The following is a 19,219-nucleotide window of genomic DNA, read 5'->3' on the forward strand; positions in this document are numbered from 1 at the left end:
CCAGCATTGTGGTGACGTTTTATTCCCTTACACTCAGTATCATAAATGTGAGCTCTAAGAATATTGACCATTTTTGTAATATGGCGGCTGTCACTGCAGTTATTCCTTTTTTAGGATTGAATGTAGACAAAGAGACTGGGTAGTATGTGACTGGTATGAACATCTGTCCATAACATTTCTTTATTCCCTACCATACAAGGGCATGCAGTCAGCATGCCGATGGACGGGATCCCGGCGAGGTAGGTGATTCCCCCTCTGTGGGTGCCCATGACACCCATAGAGGCAGAATAGAACCTGTGGCTAGTGAAGCTCGCCACCAAGCCCACAAGGGGCTTTGTTGCGCTAGCCCCCCCTGCCGGCATTCTAATGACCGGGATCCTGACGTTGGTAAAATGACCGCTGGGATCACATGCTGATCCCCATACAAGGCTTACTTTATGATCATAATTAAGTATTGCCACCATTAAGAATGTCTATGTAAATATGAGCAACGCAATCACTGCAATCCCGTCGATTAGGTGGGCATTGCCAGTGTTAATAAACTGCGCAACAAACTGTCCTCTCCCCTCCAGTCCCCCCCCCCCCCCCCCCCCCCCGCCCATTACAGCAGGACTACACTTTTTTTTTTTTTGCCACTAACATGATTTGCATTACAATAATGTTCCATAGATAGATCAATATTTTAGGGCACCATGGTAGATGACTCTGTGCCAGTGTATAACAATCTTCCGTATTAACTGTTACTCGCTGGGGGGGATATACACTTAACACTTGAATTATGGCTGATTTGACTCAAGTGGCCCTGTTCTGGAGGCTTGTATGATTGTGTGATACTTTGTAGAGCTATACTTTCTCCCACTTTACATGAGTCACCACTGGTCTGGTCATTTCTTTGTGCAGTGATGAATGTGGTTTAATTCACAACAACCTTAAACATTTAGAATAATTCCTGGACTATAGTTTAGCTGTAGTATTATGTAAACTACATGGGCCACTGTCCTAAGGGGGTTGGGTACGAAATCCAAGCGTTAAAAATTCAGGTGGTCAGTTGTTCCATTTAGGGGGGTATGTCCTAACTGGCTAAGTATCACTTGTGAGTTATATAGGCTTCTTTAACTCCTATATTGGAGCAATTATAGTAACTCAGATTGCTTGTAGATATGTGTATAAGATAAACTACATCATGCTGTACTTTCTAATCAAGTTTAATTGACTCAGGTAGTAGTAATAGGCATGTGAGGAGATCTCCTGCTAGCAATGCTCCAATTACATGATTGAAATTCTAATGCTGAATTGGGGGCTATATATTGCTGAATGTTTCCAATTAGAAGTGCCCTTGTATTCGGCATATTTGATATGTTGATGTATCATCATAATTTGTGTTGCCATAATCTGTTATACTATCAAGCCAGATACATTGATTCAGAAGTTTGAGTATCTGCCTTGTAATAATTGATCTCACCTTATTGTCAACATTTAAACCATGTGCTGCTATTGTATTGAGGTTGTAAATCCATGTTACACCCATCTCCTCCTGTCCAATTTATTTTGTCTTCCTTAATTACTATAGCTGTTGGGCCATTGGGATTGCTGCTTTCCTAATTTCTCTAACACGTTCCGCTGTTTATTTATAGTCCTTCTTACATACAGTATTTGTTGTCTACATGGACATTCCACTAGGTAAATCACTCCTGTGCTTTTGCATGTTATGAGGTCTTTAATTGGATATTCCTTGTTGCTTTGTTTGTCTGAAAATGTATATCTATTTTATTGTATGTGTGAGTGCTTTTCAGTTCACAAATGTACCAAAGTAGTAGAAGCCTTCACTGGGCTTGTTATTCATCAGTGTTGTTTGTGTGATATTTCCATTAAACTGCGTGCCTATTTTACTAGTGTCTGGTTGTATTTTTTGAATATAAATTGGGTATCCATTTGGATGGTCGACCATGTTATGGGCGACAGTCATTAGGTCAACCACTATTGTTCGACATTGACATTGTCGACATGGACATATGGTCGACACATGGAAATGTCGACATGGGTTTTTCAAATTTTTTCTCTTTTGTGGAACTTTTCCATACTTTACGATCCATGTGCACTACGATTGGGAACAGTAATCTGAAGCAGGGCGAGCGCAGCGGTGCACTAATTGGGGATCCCCGTCACTTTACGCAGAAAACAACACCCAAAAAAGTAAAAAAAACTCATGTCGACCTTTTCATGTGTCGACCTTTCATGTGTCGACCATGCCAATGTCGCCCCAATAATGGTCGACCTAATGACTGTTGACCATAACATGGTCGACCATTCATACAGAAACCTGTAAATTGTTTGTGTGAGTTGATCCCCCTTGGATTGATAATGGGTTAATTGTGTACAGTTGCATCCGATTCTCTTAAATTGACTGATGAGTACGTTTTCTAACCAGTGCAGATGGTGTCTACTGTTGGAAAAGTTGTAACTATTCACGTCCACTGGATTCTGGTATGTTCTGGTGTTTATGTTGTTCTTTATAAAGATGGTCAAGTCTAAGAAGTTTACCTCCTGTTTGCTATAGTCCATGGGGAACACCAAGTTGTTGTCATTTCAGTTGATGTATAGTAGTTGAGGAATTTGATTAATGTTGTTTCACTGCCTTCCGCATCAAAATTGCTTTATGTATATATATTATATAGACAATAGTAATTGGATGCCCCCCTCCCCCTCATCCACGCAAGCGAAATTGTGTGCTCCTGCAGCAGATACATGTTTGTAAAGGTGTAAAATTTGTAGAGGGCACTGATTAGATCATTTGGTGTATCTGCGCCATAGAACCATACATGTCCCAAACTCATGTTGGGTCCAGATATTTCTCATCTTCTAGTGCTCATAAAGAGGTTTGCGTAGCTTTGGTCAAACCTGGTCCCCATCGCTGTCTCTGTTGTCTGTCGATAAAATTTACCCTCGAAACGCAGGTAGTAGTGTTGCAATGTAAATTCTTTGCCTTGTGTAATGAATTGTGTTTGTTCTGGTTTAACAGGTGTATCCAATTCCAGGATGTGGTTTACAGCATCCATTCCCTGCTTATGATTGCTGATAGTGTATAGTAAAGTTACATCACTGGTGCATAGGTAGTAATCCTCTTTCTATTCTATGTCTTGAAGTGTTTTCAATGTCTATAGTGTCATGTATGTAGGATCTTCATGTTTTGACATATGGCTATAGGAAATGATCGATATACTTGTATAGATTGGACATTATTGAGTTAATTCCTGAAATTCTGTGTCTCGTCCTTAACAGAAAATGGGTATCTGGAGGTTTGTTGTCTAAGAAATATATGTTCTTTCTTAGTAAGTATGCCTGTAGAGAGCCCCTCATGTAATAATTTTTTTGAAATTATTTTTTGGTAAGTATCATTTGGGTCAACCGTTCATATGTCTTGGTGTCTCCTAGGATTCTAAAGGATTCATCAATGTAGTTTTTCTTATTAATGATGACTATGCCTCTGCCTTTGTACGCAGCTTTTATAACCAGTTCCTTATTATCTTTCAGGTCTTGTAGTGCTGTGTATTCTGCCTTGGTAATATTCATCACTTCTGGTGGTTGTTTTGTCTGTAGTAGGCTTAAGTCATTTGTCACTAAAGTCTTGAATGGTTCAATCAAGTGACCTTTAAGGTGGAGAGGGTAAAATTTTGGTTTTAAATCTGAGTGTTTATACAGACCTGTCGTATTGTTTGGCATATGCTGTGCAGGGTTTTTATACATGAGGTATTTTGTGAGAGTTTGTTTCCTTATGAATCTATGATATCTGTCTTATGCTACCATTTATAGCTTTTGTGTTCCTTTGTCCCCTTCCTTTCTAGTTCCTCTTATTGTCTCTGTGTAAAATAAATTGTGATGAAGCGCAATTATGAACAAATCTAGGTCTTTATTTAAAAGAATGCAGAGTCTCAATGCTCAATTCATCAGGTTGGTCAAGCAGACTACCCTCTTGCTGTATACTTTCCTTGCTGGTATACCTTTACTTTATGAGTGAATTTCAGGTGTACTTTTAGGGCACACTTTAAGCGTCCCCGGGTTTTTTTTTTGTAGCCGCTCTGCGATCCTTTCGTTCGCACTTCTGCTAAGCTAAAATACACTCCCAGAGGGCAGCGAATTAGCGTTTGCACGACTGCTAAAAACTGCTAGCGAGCGAACAACTCGGAATGACCACCATAGACAATAAGAACACTGAAAAATACACACCTTTCACCCTCTTCCCTCCTCCATTTCTACCCCTTCCCGTTGCCCTCACCCCTTCCCCCCACTGCGTTGCGCTCACCATCCCGTATTACTGACCAAAATAAAGGAGGTAAGACACCTTCAGGTAGAGTTGCACCGACCCCATCTCAGAAATAGTGAGCTAAGTTCTCAACCACACAGCATACTTCCTGGTGTCGCTCTATTAACTGTGTTGTGTGCAAGCCCACATAACTACAGAAATGCCACTCAGCCAATAGGATTATACCTATAAGAACACACTTACAGGATACCAATGTGAACTAAAAGTCCTTTACCATGAAAACAGTGATCCCTTCCCAGGCTAACGTTACCTCTTCACAATTATCAACCCAGGATAAGGACAAACATCCCCCAACGAAGGACAATAGGCCTTGGAATGACACATAGTATGGGATCTTCATCATAAGCAGTTCAAACTAATCCACCACCAGAATAGAATCTCCATCCGTTGGAGGACTCCAGTGGCGGGCTGCACATCACTAGACATAGACGTGGACCTCAGTGTTCACACCAACAGAGAGACTGCTAGTAGCGTCAGTGAGAACACTGGTCTGACATCACACCTAAATCAGCCCGGCCATAAAACTTAGGGGCAGATTCGATTAGCTGCGGTAATTTACCGTCCGACTGCTTGCCATTTGATGGGTACAGGTTTGAGTGCTAATCTGATTTCCCCTTCCATTGACTCACCTCGCCTTGCCTGTCAAGAAACTGTGAGTCCCCAACCCTCGATTTCTATTGCATGTCCTACCTAGTTTGATAATTTTACTGCCTTCTATTGATTACCATGTGTCTTTTTGTACAATTACTGTACTATGTATATGTCACGATATACTATTACTGTATTGCGCTGCAAAAGCTGCGTGGTGCTTTGTAAATAAAGGATAAAAATAATAATGTTGGGCTTCACGGTTTCAGGCAACCATAACCCAGTGGCCCAATTCATACGCTTGTCCTTTGCTACCTAAGTAAAGTGTCATGTATCTTTTGCTTATGGAAACATTTACATGTATATTTAGTCGGAATGTTATAAGCTTTATTTTCAGATCATTTAGATCTGAAGCTCAAAGTTTCCGCTCTCTTATAAAGCTATTCATTTTTTCATTAATCTGTTACCAGGTCGAGTCTGATGACAGGTGGCGCTGCTGGCCCATCGCAATATAACCGATGGGTGATGGAGGAACCTGAGGAGACCAGAGGATTAGGGATCAGTGAAATCAAGCAACAACAGCAGCACATTATAGCAGGTAACACATTACAGACCATGTCTTCTAAAATGGGGAGGGTAGGGGGTTGCGCAAAGTTCAGGAAAAGTGACACTTTTTTTTTTTTTTTTTTAATGAACTGCAACAAAATTCACAAGAATCTAGCCTAACCATTCACTAGCACTGAATGACATCACTGAAGCTCACATGACCCATAATGATGAAGCCAAAGCAATATTTAAGAGGGACTGGCCAACATGGTGGCATAGTGGTTAGCAATACTGCCTCACAGAGGTCAGTGTCCGACCAGGGCCCTATCTGTGTGCACATTTTGTAGTATCTTCATGTTTCTGCATGGCTGTGTTCTGGTTACTGAGGTTTCCTTCTTCACTTCAAACCATAACTGTAGGTAAATTGGATTCTGATAGAATTAACTCTAGTGCATGTTTACTTTTATGTTAGGAAATCTTAGACTGTAAGCTCCAATGGGGCAGGGAGTGATATGCATTACAGATAGTCTCTGTACAGTGATGTGTAAATTGGTGGAGCTTTATAAATGAAAGTATTTTTGTAGTTTCTAATAAATGTATAGGTTTTATTCTCATGACTATTTATTCAGATCACAAAATGGCTGCCTTTACTGTGTGTAAGGTTCAAGTGCACTTTAAAATGCTTAAGGTTATATATATATATGTGTATATATATATATATATATATATATATATATGTGTGTATGTATATATATATTATATATATATATGTATGTGTGTATATATATATATATATAATATGTATGCGTAGATAGATAGATATATATATATATTATATATCTTATTTAACAATTTATTGTCCCGCTCTTGAATCCTTCAAAAAGCAAAACAATGATAATGCAAAAAGAAAAACATTTCATACTTTCCTGTAATGCCTTTTGCATACTATGTGGTGTTTCGTATTAGAACGGACCTCATCTAGGCAAGAACATGACAAAGATAAAATGTTTTAACATCTATTCATACATACACTGTATGATTCTTACAGCTTCATTACACACTTCCTCCACTAAACTAACATTAGCCAGACATTGCATTGTTCAGGATAGCCTGAGAACCCTGCACCTGAGTCCACTGCAACTCCTGTTCTGTCACACAATCCTTTCACGGGATACAGTTATTATAATTGCTTGAGTTTTAATTTATTTGTTATGAATTACCCTTCCTCTATTGGAAGAAATAATGCAAGCCTTACTTTCAAGTGTTAGGACCATAGACATGAGCCAGGGCTTTGAACTGTCTAAAAGCCCCCAGTCGTATATGAACACCATACTCCTCTGTCCTGCTATACAAAAAAAACAAAAAACTTTTTAAGGAATAAAAGCAACCAAAGTACTTCTAAAACATTTTCTGACTAAACAGCTGTCTTGAAGATCTAGAGTGACCAAAGATGAATTTTGCGAAGTCTCATTTTCAGGATTGTCCAAACTGATTACCAGAAGGCTTGATCTGTAATGGAAAGATTTTACAGTACCATTAAGAAAAATTAGGCCTAGTTCATTTAGAACATTTTTCAGCAAATAAATCTGGCAAATCCACAAGATTCCATCTAATTGCAGTGTTGAAACATTTGTATATATCTTGTCTCAAAAGAAAATTCCCAATCTTCCAGTGAAATACCTCCACCAAGTGACTTTTTTCCTTTGCTGGTGGTCCTGTGTGTTTTAGCTGTTATGGGGCAAGAATTTTATTAATTTTATTTTTTATTTTTTTGTTCGTCCTTATAACCAACTACAGTGCCTGTGCTCTCCTGCAGACTTGAAATGCCTCAGTGTTCTCTGCTTTCATGTAGAGCGGCAATGGGAGACATGATTAAAAGGAGGGAAAAAGTTAGACCCCAGAGTTCTCTAATAGAAAGAAAATGTAATTAGGGCACATCTGGGCCGCTGCCCACAGGCACAGCGATGTCTACTTTGTGGTGTCTGGAAGCCAGGGACATATTCACATTTAGGAGAAAGGAAACGTTGCCTTGTTAACCCTTTGTCTTGCCTTTTGACCCTTTTTAGACACACAAGCTGGCGCCTAGGTGATGAAGAAGGTAGCCCCTATAGAGTTAGTAAAAATCTGATATACCAGGGGGCCAGGTATCTGGAGTAGTTTTAGGTTAAGGAATATCATTGTTTTAAGATCTTTAGCCTGTAAAGTGGGAATGAGGTTTCATTAACCCTCTGTGATTTAGGATGACATCACTGTGTTAGTAATGAACTGACTGCTTGGCTAAATGTGTTATTGTCTGGAACCATTCTATGCTAGATTGGGGTGTAGCCAGCTGAGTAGCCACATCTATATTCGGTTACCCTCAGACCTTTTCCTCGTTAGTCTGGCCTGTAACAAAATTCTGGCACACTTACCAATTACACAATGTTCATCTTGACGGAGTGGTGTCTATTCTCAACTTCACTAATCCTATTACTATGTAATTCACAGTAGTTCAGCTCTCAGTGTGGGACATTTCTGAAGACTGGTGCATTTTTTTTTAAAACTGTACTAGAAAGGCGGCAGAAACCTATTAAATGTTGAAATGTTGTTGGATACAGCACCTTTTTGCAGCTAAATGTAAAGGTTTCATAATTCCTCTCCATTCCTGAATTTTTGGGGTCTACAGTTTATTATACATTCTGAATTATTTCTGAAAACTGGAAATATTCTGTAAATTAGTAGTAACTAATTAGACATCTGGATTATACTTTTACACTAGAAATATTATTGATAATGCGGATACCAACTTTCTCTTACGTCCTAGAGGATGCTGGGGACTCCAAAAGGACCATGGGGTATAGACGGATCCGCAGGAGACATGGGCACACTAAAAATACTTTTACTGGGTGTGAACTGGCTCCTCCCTCTATGCCCCTCCCCCAGACCTCAGTTAGACTTTGTGCCCAGGAGTGACTGGACACACACTAGGGGAGCTCTACTGAGTTTCTCTAGAAAGACTTTTGTTAGGTTTTTTATTTTCAGGGAGACCTGCTGGCTACAGGCTCCGTGCATTGTGGGACTGAGGGGAGAGAAGTCAGACCTACTTCTTCTTAGTTAAAGGCTCTGCTTCTTAGGCTACTGGACACCATTAGCTCCAGAGGGTTCGATCACTTGGTTCGCCTAGCTGCTTGTTCCTGAGGCCGCGCCGTCACCCCCCTCCCAGAAGCCAGAAGAAAGAAGCCAGGTGAGTATTAGATGAACCGAAGACTTCAGACAGCAGAAGACTTCAGTAACGGTACAGCGCAGCAGTAGTGCTGCGCTCCATGCTCCCACACGATTCACCAACGGCACTCCACAGGGTGCAGGGCGCTGGGGGGGAGTGCCCTGGGCAGCAGTTACTGAGGGTCACTGGACTGGCAAAACGTATATTCGGGGCCCGGGCACCGAATTCCATACCCCCGCCAGTATAAAAAATTAAAAATTGAGCAGGACTACAGCGCGCCGGGAAGGGGCGGGGCTTAGCCGCACAGCTCACCAGCGCCATTTTCTCTCTCTCTACAGCCGCTGCAGAGACGCTGGCCCGGACCTCCAAGCTCCTTCAAGTAACAGGGAAGCAAAACAGGGGGTGGGGGGGCACATGAATTTTGGTGCTTTTTATAATATATTGCAGCGCTAGACACATATATTATTTCTAGTAGTATATGGGCGCTGGGGTGTGAGCTGGCATACTCCCTCTGTGTTTCTCTCTTCAGGCTTTCCTGTGGGTCTGTCCCCTTGTTTTTGGCCGGTGTGAGTGTGGGTGTGTCGGTACTACGTGTCGACATGTCTGAGGCTGAGTGTTCCTCCCCGGAGGTTGTTACTGGAGGCGCAGAGAGGGACTTGGGAATGACTCTGTCGGCACAGCCGACTGCTGATTGGGTGAATATGCGGAGTACACTGAATGCAAATGTGGCTTTATTGTCTAAGAGGCTGGATCAATCTGATTCTCAGACACAAACATGGAGAAAATCCATAGAGGACGCTTTATCTCAGGTACAGACCACCTCAGGGTCACAAAAGCGTTCATTTACCCAGATGGCAGATATAAATACCGACACGGACTCTGATTCCGATGTCGATTTCAATGAGGCTTCCTTACATCCGAGGGTTGTTTCCGAGTATTCAGTACATGATTGTAGCTATCAAAGATGTTTTACATATCTCTGAGGAACCTGCTGTTCCTGACACAAGGGTTTGCTTATTTAAAGGGAGAAGGCCTGAGGTGAAGTTTCCCCCCTCTCATGAAATGAATGCGCTTTGTGAAAAGGCTTGGGAGTCGCCTGACAAAAGGTGGCAGATTCCCAAGAGAATTTTGATGGCATATCCTTTCCCCTCTGACGACAGGGAAAAATAGGAGTCGTCTCCCAATGTGGACAAGGCTCTATCCCGATTGTCCAAGAAGGTGGCGCTTCCGTCTCCTGACACGGCTGCTCTAAAGGATCCGGCATATCGCAAGCTGGAGACTACATTGAAGGCCATTTTCGTTAATACTGGTGCATTGCTCAGACCTGCTGTGGCGTCGGTATGAGTGAGTAGTGCTATTGCTAAATGGGCTGATAATTTGGCTTCTGATATGGATACCCTTGATAAGGATAACATTTTTTTGACTCTTGGTTATATCAAGGACGCTGCAGATTACCTAAAGGATGCGGCGAGGGATGTTGGCCTCTTGGGATCAAGAGCCAATGCCATGGCGGTTTCGGCCAGGAGGGCGCTGTGGACTCATCAATGGAATGCTGATGCCGACTCCAAGAAAAATATGGAAGCTCTCCCCTTTAGAGGTAGTGTCTTGTTTGGTGACGGCCTTGCTGACCTGGTGTCTACCGCTACTGCGGGTAAGTCATCTTTTCTTCCTTATGTTCCCACACAACAGAAAAAGGTGCCCCATCAGTAGATGCAGTCCTTTCGGCCTAATAAATACAAAAGAGGTAGGGGTTCATCCTTCCTCGCTTCAAAGGGTAGAGGAAGGGGAAAGAGGTCGCCTGCAGTGTCAGGCGCCCAGGACCAAAAGTCCTCCCCCGCCTCTACCAAGTCCACCGCATGACGCTGGGGCTCCCCTGTAGGAGTCCATGCCGGTGGGGGGCCATCTCCGAGTCTTCAGGCAGGTCTGGTTTCAATCGGCCCTGGATCCTTCGGTTTTAGGCTTAGTGTCCCAAAGGTACAAACTGGAGGTTCAGGAGATGCCCCCCCCCCCCGCCGCTTTTTCAAGTCGGCCCTTCCAGTTTCTCTTCCAGAAAGAGTAGTAGTAAATGCTGCAATACAAAAGCTGTGTCAACAGAGGGTCGTGGTGCCGGTTCCCCCGTCCCAACGGGGGTAAGGGTTCTGTTCGAGCCTCTTTGTCGTGCCGAAGCCGGACGGCTCGGTCAGACCAATTCTGAACCTAAAATCCCTCAATCCATACTTGAAAACTTTCAAGTTCAAGATGGATTCTCTTCGAGCTGGGATCTCCAGCTTAGAAGGGGGGGATTTTATGGCGTCAGTCGACATAAAGGATGCCTACTTACACGTCCCGATATATCCTCCTCATCAGGCCTTCCTGAGATTTGCGGTACAGGATTGTCATTACCAATTTCAGACGTTGCCGTTTGGGCTTTCCACGGGCCCGAGGGTTTTCACCAAGGTTATGGCGGAAATGATGGTACTCCTTCGCAAGCGAGGGGTCACAATTATCCCGTACTTGGATGATCTCCTGATAAAGGCGAGATCAAGAGAACAGTTGCTAAGAAATGTGGAACTCTCCCTGTCGGTGCTGCGACATCATGGTTGGATTCTAAATTTGCCAAAGTCTCAGTTGATCCCGACAACTCGGCTGCCCTTCCTGGGCATGATCCTAGATACGGAGCTACAGAGAGTGTTTCTTCCGGAGGAAAAAGCTCTGGAAATACAGACCATGGTCAAGGAGCTTCTGAGACCGGCAAGAGTGTCAATTCATCAATGCACTCGAGTGCTAGGGAAGATGGTTGCGGCTTACGAAGCCATTCCGTTTGGCAGGAAAATAAGTATATCTTCCAGGGCCAGGATTTCTCTCCTGTGGTGGCTCCAAGGCTCTCACCTTCTAGAGGGACGCCGATTCGGAATCCAGGACTGGGTCCTGCTGACCACAGATGCAAGTCTCCGAGGCTGGGGCGCAGTCACGCAAGGAAGAAGTTTCCATGGAAAATGGTCAAGCCAGGAATCTTGTCTCCACATAAATGTTCTCGAGTTAAGAGACATTTACAACGGCCTCCTGCAAGCGAAGAACCTTCTTCAGGGTTTCCCTGTCCTGATCCAGTCGGACAACATAACAGCGGTGGCGTACGTAAACCGCCAAGGCAGAACAAGGAGCAGGGCGGCAATGGCGGAAGCCACAAGAATTCTCAGCTGGGCGGAACAGCACGTGAGCGCTCTGTCAGCAGTCTTCTTCCCGGGCGTGGACAACTGCGAAGCAGACTTCCTCAGCAGACACGATCTCCATCCAGGAGAGTGGGCTCTTCATCAAGAGGTGTTTGCAGAAGTGACAAGGCGTTGGGGAATTCCTCTGATAGACATGATGGCGTCTCGCCTCAACAAGAAGCTTCCGAAGTATTGTTCCAGGTCGAGGGACCCCCAAGCCTGTGCGGTGGACGCCCTGGTAACTCCATCGGTGTATGTGTTCCCTCCGCTTCCTCTCATTCCAAAGGTGTTGAGGATCATAAGACGAACAAGGGTTCAGGCTATACTCGTCGCTCCAGATTGGCCTCGGAGGGCCTTGTATCCGGATCTTCAGGAATTACTAGTGGAAGATCCCTGGCCGCTTCCTCTAAGAGAGGACCTGTTACTGCAGGGGCCCTGCGTGTTCCTGGACTTACCTCGGCTGCGTTTGATGGCGTGGAAGTTGAACGCCAGATCCTAGCCCGGAAGGGTATTCCCGGGGAGGTCATCCCCACTCTCCTTAAGGCTAGGAAGGAGGTCACGGCGAAACATTATCCACCGTATTTGGAGAAGGTATGTGTCGTGGTATGAAACCAAAGCAGCTCCTGCGGAGGAGTTTCACTTGGGTCGTTTCCTCCCTTTTTTGCAGGCAGGCGTGGATGCAGGCCTGAAATTGGGTTCCATCAAAGTACAGATTTCGGCTTTGTCTATCTTCTTTCAAAAAGAATTGTCCGTCCTTCCTGAGGTTCAGACTTTCGTGAAGGGAGTGCTGCATATCCATCCTCCATTTGTGCCACCCGTGGCATCTTGAAGTGGTGTTGCAGTTTCTTTTGTCTCACCGGTTTGAACCTTTGCGTAAGGTTGAGTTGAAGTTTCTCACTTGGAAAGTGGTCATGCTTTTGGCTTTGGCATCTGCCAGACGAGTGTCCGAGTTGGCGGCTCTGTCTCACAAGAGCCCATATTTGATTTTTCATGTGGATAGAGCGGAATTGAGGACTCGTCAACAATTTCTGCCGAAGGTGGTTTCTTCATTTCACATAAATCAACCTATTGTGGTACCTGTGGCTACGGATGCTGTGGCAGTCCCAAAATCTCTTGATGTTGTAAGAGCTTTGAAAATTTATGTCGCCAGAATGGCTCTGTTTGTCCTGTATGCTTCCAACAAGATTGGAAATCCTGCTTTTAAGCAGACTATTGCACGCTGGATTTGTAATACGATTCAGCACGCCCATTCTTCGGCTGGGCTACCGTTGCCGAAGGCCCATTCTACCAGGAAGGTGGGCTCATCTTGGGCGGCTGCCCGAGGGGTCTCGGCTCTTCAACTTTGCCGAGCAGCTACATGGTCGGGATCAAACACTTTTGCTAAGTTCTATAAGTTTGATACCCTGGCTGATGAGGACCTTATGTTTGCTCAATCGGTGCTGCAGAGTCGTCCGCACTCTCCCGCCCGGTCTGAAGCTTTGGTATAGACCCCATGGTCCTTTTGGAGTCCCCAGCATCCTCTAGGACGTAAGAGAAAATAGGATTTTAATACCTACCGGTAAATCCTTTTCTCCTAGTCCGTAGAGGATGCTGGGCGCCCATCCCAGTGCGGACTGTTCCTTGCAGTTGTTTTGATACTGGTTATTTTCGGTTACACGAGGTTTGTGTATCAGTTGTATTCAGCTTGTTGCTGTTGTTAGTTCATACTGTTATCTGGTTTCCTGTTGCTCCAGTTGTATGGTATGTTTGTGGTGTGGGCTGGTATGTTTCTCGCTCTTAGTTTAACAAAATTCCTTTCCTCGAAATGTCCGACTCTCCTGGGCACAGTTCCTATAACTGAAGTCTGGGGGAGGGGCATAGAGGGAGGAGCCAGTTCACACCCAGTAAAAGTATTTTTAGTGTGCCCATGTCTCCTGCGGATCCGTCTATACCCCATGGTCCTTTTGGAGTCCCCAGCATCCTCTACGGTCTAGGAGAAAAGGATTTACCGGTAGGTATTAAAATCCTATTTTTTCCTGTGCACCATTTTTCCTCAGCCCTAAAAGTGTGCACGGCGCTAGCTACTGTATGGCTGCTGGGATGCTGGCCGGGGCAGATTGTTTCGCCATATTTTCTAAGAGGTGATTTGATTAAATACATCTTTATACCTAAAGTAAGGGAGATGATCTTCTCAGTCTGTATTGATACACTAACAAGACAATCTATTTGAGAAGCCAATGGAAACAAATAGAGAAGCTATTTTTCTCTTACGTCCTAGAGGATGCTGGGGTCCACATTAGTACCATTGGGTATAGACTGTTCCACTAGGAGCCATTGGCACTTTAAGAGTTTGAGAGTGTGGACTGGCTCCTCCCTCTATGCCCCTCCTACCAGACTCAGTTTAGAAAATGTGCCCGGAGGAGCCGGTCACAGCTAGGGGAGCTCTCCTGAGTTTTCCTAGTAAAATGTTGTTTTAGAGTTTTTTGTTTTACAGGGAGGCTGCTGGTAACAGCCTCCCTGCAGCGAGGGGGGGGGGGGGGGGGGAGCAGTGGTCCGCCCTGCGGGGTCTGAGCCACTGTCTCCGCTGACTGGACACTGAGCTCCAGAGGGGTCTGATCGTTCTCCGCCACATGGGACCACTTGCCCCAGCAGCATGCCGCCACCCCCTTGCAGAGCTGAAGAATTGGTGGCGAGTGAGACACCGACCCCCCCTAGCAAGCGGGGGGTCGATGTGAAGATGACAGCAACAGGGTAGGAGCGCAGTATTAACTGCGCTCCGGGGATGGCTCAGCGGTCCTGTACTACAGGAAGCTGTCCAGAAATAGGTGGAGGCACAGGTCATTGTACCAGTTCCTCCTCATTTACAAACCACAGGTTACTATTCGAACGATTTTTTCGTGGTACCGAAAACGGATGGTTCGGTCAGGCCCATTCTGAACCTAAAATCACTGAACCCTTTTCTAAAGGAGTTCAAGTTCAAGATGGAGTCTCTCAGGGTGGTGATATCAGGTCTGGAAGAGGGTGAATTCCTGGTATCCCTGGATATCAAGGATGCCTACCTCCACATTCCGATTTGGCTGCCGCATCAGGCTCATCTCCGTTTCGCATTATTGGACTGTCATTTCCAGTTCCAGGCCCTGCCATTTGGCCTCTCAACAGCACCGAGGGTGTTCACCAAGGTGATGGCAGAGATGATGGTTCTCCTCCGCAAACAATGGGTGAACATCATTCCATATCTGGACGATCTGCTGATAAAGGCTTCGTTGGGGAGAAGCTGTTGCAGTCCATTGTTCTCACAACGCACCTACTCAGAGTCCACGGTTGGATTCTGAATTTCCCAAAGTCACATTTGGAACCGACCCAGAGGTTGTCTTTTCTGGGGATGATCCTCGACACAGAAGTGCAGAGGGTGTTTCTTCCGCAGGAAAAGGCGTTGGTGATACAAACAATGGTCTAGGATGTCCTGAAGCCAGCCCGGGTGTCAGTTCATCACTGCATTCGCCTTTTGGGAAAGATGGTGGCCTCTTACGAAGCTCTCCAATACGGGAGGTTCCATGCTCAGGCCTTCTAACTGGATCTCCTGGACAAGTGGGCAGGATCTCATCTCCACATGCACCAGAGGATTCATCTGTCGCCAAAGGCCAGGATTTCACTCCTCTGGTGGCTCCAATTGTCCCACCTTCTGGAGGGCCAGGATTGGGATTCAGGACTGGGTCCTTCTAACCACGGATGGGAGCCTTCGGGTTGGGGCGCAGTCACTCAGGGGGAAACATTCCAAGGAAGGTGGTCAAGTCTGGAAGCCGGCCTGCCCATCAACATCCTGGAACTAAGAGCCGTCTACAACGGTCTTCTTCAGGCGGCCCATCTTCTAAGAAATCGGGCCATTCAAATGCAGTCGGACAATGTAACGACAGTGGCCAACATAAACCGACAGGGCGGAACGAAGAGCAGAGCTGCAATGTCAGAGGTGACAAGAATCATCCTCTGGGCAGAAAGACACGCGTTTGCGCTCTCAGCAATCTTCATTCCGGGAGTAGACAACTGGGAAGCAGACTTCCTCAGCAGACACGATCTCCATCCAGGGGAATGGCGTCTCCATCCGGAGGTGTTCAAGGAAATTACAGACCTTTGGGGGTTTCCCCAAATAGACATGATGGCCTCTCGTCTCAACAAGAAGCTTCTACGCTATTGTTCCAGGTTGAGGGACCCACAAGCAGTGGCAGTGGACGCCCTGGTGTCTCCGTGGGTGTTCCGGTCGGTGAATGTGTTTCCACCTCTTCCGCTCATTCCAAGAGTTCTAAAGCTCGTAAGGAGATCAAGGGTTCAGGCGATCCTCATTGCGCCGGACTGGCCAAGGCGGGCTTGGTACGCGGACCTTCTGAATCTCTTGCAGGAAGAGTCGAGGCCTCCTCCTCTTCGGGAGGATCTGCTGCTGCAGGGACCATTCGCCTATCAAGACTTACCGCGGCTACGTTTGACGGCATGGAGGTTAAACGCCTGATACTAGCTCGGAAGGGCATTCTGAAGAAGGTCATTCCTACCCTGATACAGGCTAGGAAAGGGGTAACGTCTAAAGATTACCATCGTATTTGGAAGAAATATGTTTCTTGGTGTGAATCCAAGAGGTTTCCTACAGTGGAGTTTCAACTCGGACGGTTTCTCCTCTTCCTGCAAGCAGGTGTGGATATGGTCCTGAGGTTGGGATCTGTGAAGGTCCAGCTTTCGGCCCTCTCCATCTTCTTCCAGAAACAATTGGCTGCCCTCCCTGAGGTTCAGACTTTTTTGAAGGGAGTTCTGCACATCCAACCTCCCTTTGTACCCCCTACGGCACCTTGGGACCTTAACATGGTGTTGCAGTTTCTCCAGTCAGATTAGTTTGAACCTCTACAGGAGGTTGAGGTCAAATGTCTTACTTGGAAGGGGATCACGTTGTTGGCCTTAGCTTCTGCTAGACTTGTGTCGGAATTAGGGGCTTTGTCCTGTAAAAGTCCTTACTTGATCTTCTACGAAGATAGAGCTGAACTCCGGACACGTCAGCAGTTTCTTCCGAAGGTTGTGTCGGCATTTCATATTAACCAACCTATTGTGGTGCCAGTAGCTACTGACTCCTCAATTACATCAAAGTCCTTTGATGTTGTAAGGGCTCTCAAGATATGTGAAGAGAACTTCTCGTCACAGAAAGTCGGACTCTCTGTTCGTCCTGTATGATCCCAAAAAGATTAGGTGTCCTGCTTCTAAGCAGACTATTTCTCGCTGGATTCGGTTCACTATCTAGCACGCTTATTCTACGACAGGACTGCCGTGTCCAAAATCTGTTAAGGCCCACTCTACTCGTAAGGTGAGGTCTTCCTGGGCGGCTACCCGGGGTGTGTCGGCATTGCAACTTTGCTGAGCTGCAACTTGGTCTGGGTCGAACACGTTTGGCCTCTGATAATCTGAAGTTCAGTCAATCAGTTCTACAGGAGCCTCCGTGCTCTCCCTCCCGTTCTGGGAGCTTTGGTACATCTCCATGGTACTTATGTGGACCCCAGCATCCTCTAGGAAATAAGAGAAAATAGGATTTTGGTTACCCACCGGTAAATCCTTGTCTCGTAGCATGTAGAGGATGCTGGGCGCCCGCCCAACGCCTCGTTTTCCTGCAACCGTTATCTGGTTCAGTACGACTTTGTTTAGTTATGTACTGCATTGTTACTTGGTAAGTAATGTTTCAGCAGTTGCTGAGTTTTCAAGCTAAGCTAGCTTGATGGGCCTTGTATGTGTTAGCTAGTATGAATCTCGCCACTATCTGTGTTAAATCCTTCTCTCATAGATGTCCGTCTCCTCGGGCACAGTTTCTAGACTGAGTCTGGTAGGAGAGGCATAGAGGGAGGAGCCAGCTCACACTCTCAAACTCTTAAAGTGCCAAAGGCTCCTAGTGGACCCATCTATACCCCATGGTACTAATATGGTCCCCAGCATCCTCTACGTACTACGTGAAAAGGTCAATGTGATGCCCAACATATTGACCTCTGACTCAGATAAGCACTTTAATACTTTTGCACTTTATTATTTTTACATGAATGTGTAATTGCTTTTTATCCCATTTTTAGAAAACGTTTTGTTAAAATTTTAAATAAATGTTTATAATTTTTTTAATTATCTTGTAATTATTTTTAGACACCATTGGTCGCTACCCCCATCCCTCTCTTTCATACATATATATATTTACATGTACAATCTCGGCGGCGCGGCACATCAGCTTTTCAAATGTAAATGAATGATGCGGACCAAAGTCAACGTTTCAATATATTTACATATTTTCGTCAGGATATATATATATATTTATAAATATGTAAATATATTGAAACGTTGATCAGCAGACTTTGGTCCGCATCATTCATTTACATTTGAAAAGCTGAGTGCCGCGCCGCCGAGATTGTATCCATATAGCGAAGGCACCAGCGCACGTTATCTCTTTTAACTATGGAGTGCCAGACCCCGAGCATGCTATATATATATATATATATATATATTCAAACATATCCATTTCTTTTCTTTTTCCATCACTGTGATTTAGCTGTACTGTGCTTTTTGCATTGGCTAGCATTGTATCCAGAGAGCAGCTTGCTGGTAAAACCAAGAACAACAAATATAACACTTCTTGATAATAAGGTTTGGCTACAGGAAGCCAGAAAGATAATTTTTTGTCTTTAAAATTATTTATTTATTTATTAGCAGTTTCTTATATAGCGCAGCATATTCCGTTGCGCTTTACAATTAGAACAACAATTATAGAACAAAACTGGGCAAAGACAGACAGACAGAGGTAGGTAGGCCCTGCTCGCAAGCCTACAATCTATAGGGAAATAGGCATTGATACACAAGGATAGATGCTACCTGTTACATAATGGTTCCCCAGGTTGCTAGGTTCTTTAATAGGTTGTATATGATATGATCACCTAGCAATGTTGGAAGACAAAATGTGAGTTTATGTGGACTGTACAGAGGGGATGTAACTTGATAGGGAAGCTGTTAAGGTTATGTGTAAATAAAACCTCTTTTAAAATAACAGGAGACTGATCATTTAATTTAAAAAGATTTCTTAATGTTCATGGGGTAACAAAGCATGGCAGAAAAATGAAAAAGGCACAGCCTTTCCTGTCATACTAATGTTTACCCTACCTCTCTCTTTCGCTCGTGAGCGAAGTCCCGTCTGGGGACTTGGCCGGAGGCGCCCCGTACGGACGGAGAGCTAGCACCGCCGAGTCCAACGGACCGCGGGAGGTGGTTTCTTTCCCTGGTCCGCTCCGGGGACGCGGGTACTCCCTTCCTGGGCTTAATAGTCGGGGAATTGGGGGGGAGCCCGGGGACATCCTTCCCCGGGCTTAAGTTTCAGGCTATCCGGGCGGGGAGAGT

The 19,219-nt window shown here is 45.0% G+C and overlaps 1 protein-coding gene across 2 annotated transcripts in view; it reads left to right on the top strand.

Annotated features, from left to right (window-relative positions):
* The window catches only part of STX8 (syntaxin 8), a 415,577-nt gene that overhangs the window by 108,454 nt on the left and 287,904 nt on the right, over window positions 1-19,219 (top strand). For both annotated transcript variants that reach the window (XR_010243916.1, XM_063961043.1), the window contains exon 5: window positions 5,380-5,507. Coding sequence is in view for 1 of the 2 variants with exons in the window: in XM_063961043.1 (XP_063817113.1) it covers window positions 5,380-5,507 (128 nt within the window). In the remaining variant the exon portion in view is untranslated. The remainder of the gene's footprint in view (window positions 1-5,379; window positions 5,508-19,219) is intronic.

The sequence above is a fragment of the Pseudophryne corroboree genome, chromosome 3 (assembly GCF_028390025.1).
Source record: "Pseudophryne corroboree isolate aPseCor3 chromosome 3, aPseCor3.hap2, whole genome shotgun sequence".
Taxonomy (NCBI): domain Eukaryota; kingdom Metazoa; phylum Chordata; class Amphibia; order Anura; family Myobatrachidae; genus Pseudophryne; species Pseudophryne corroboree.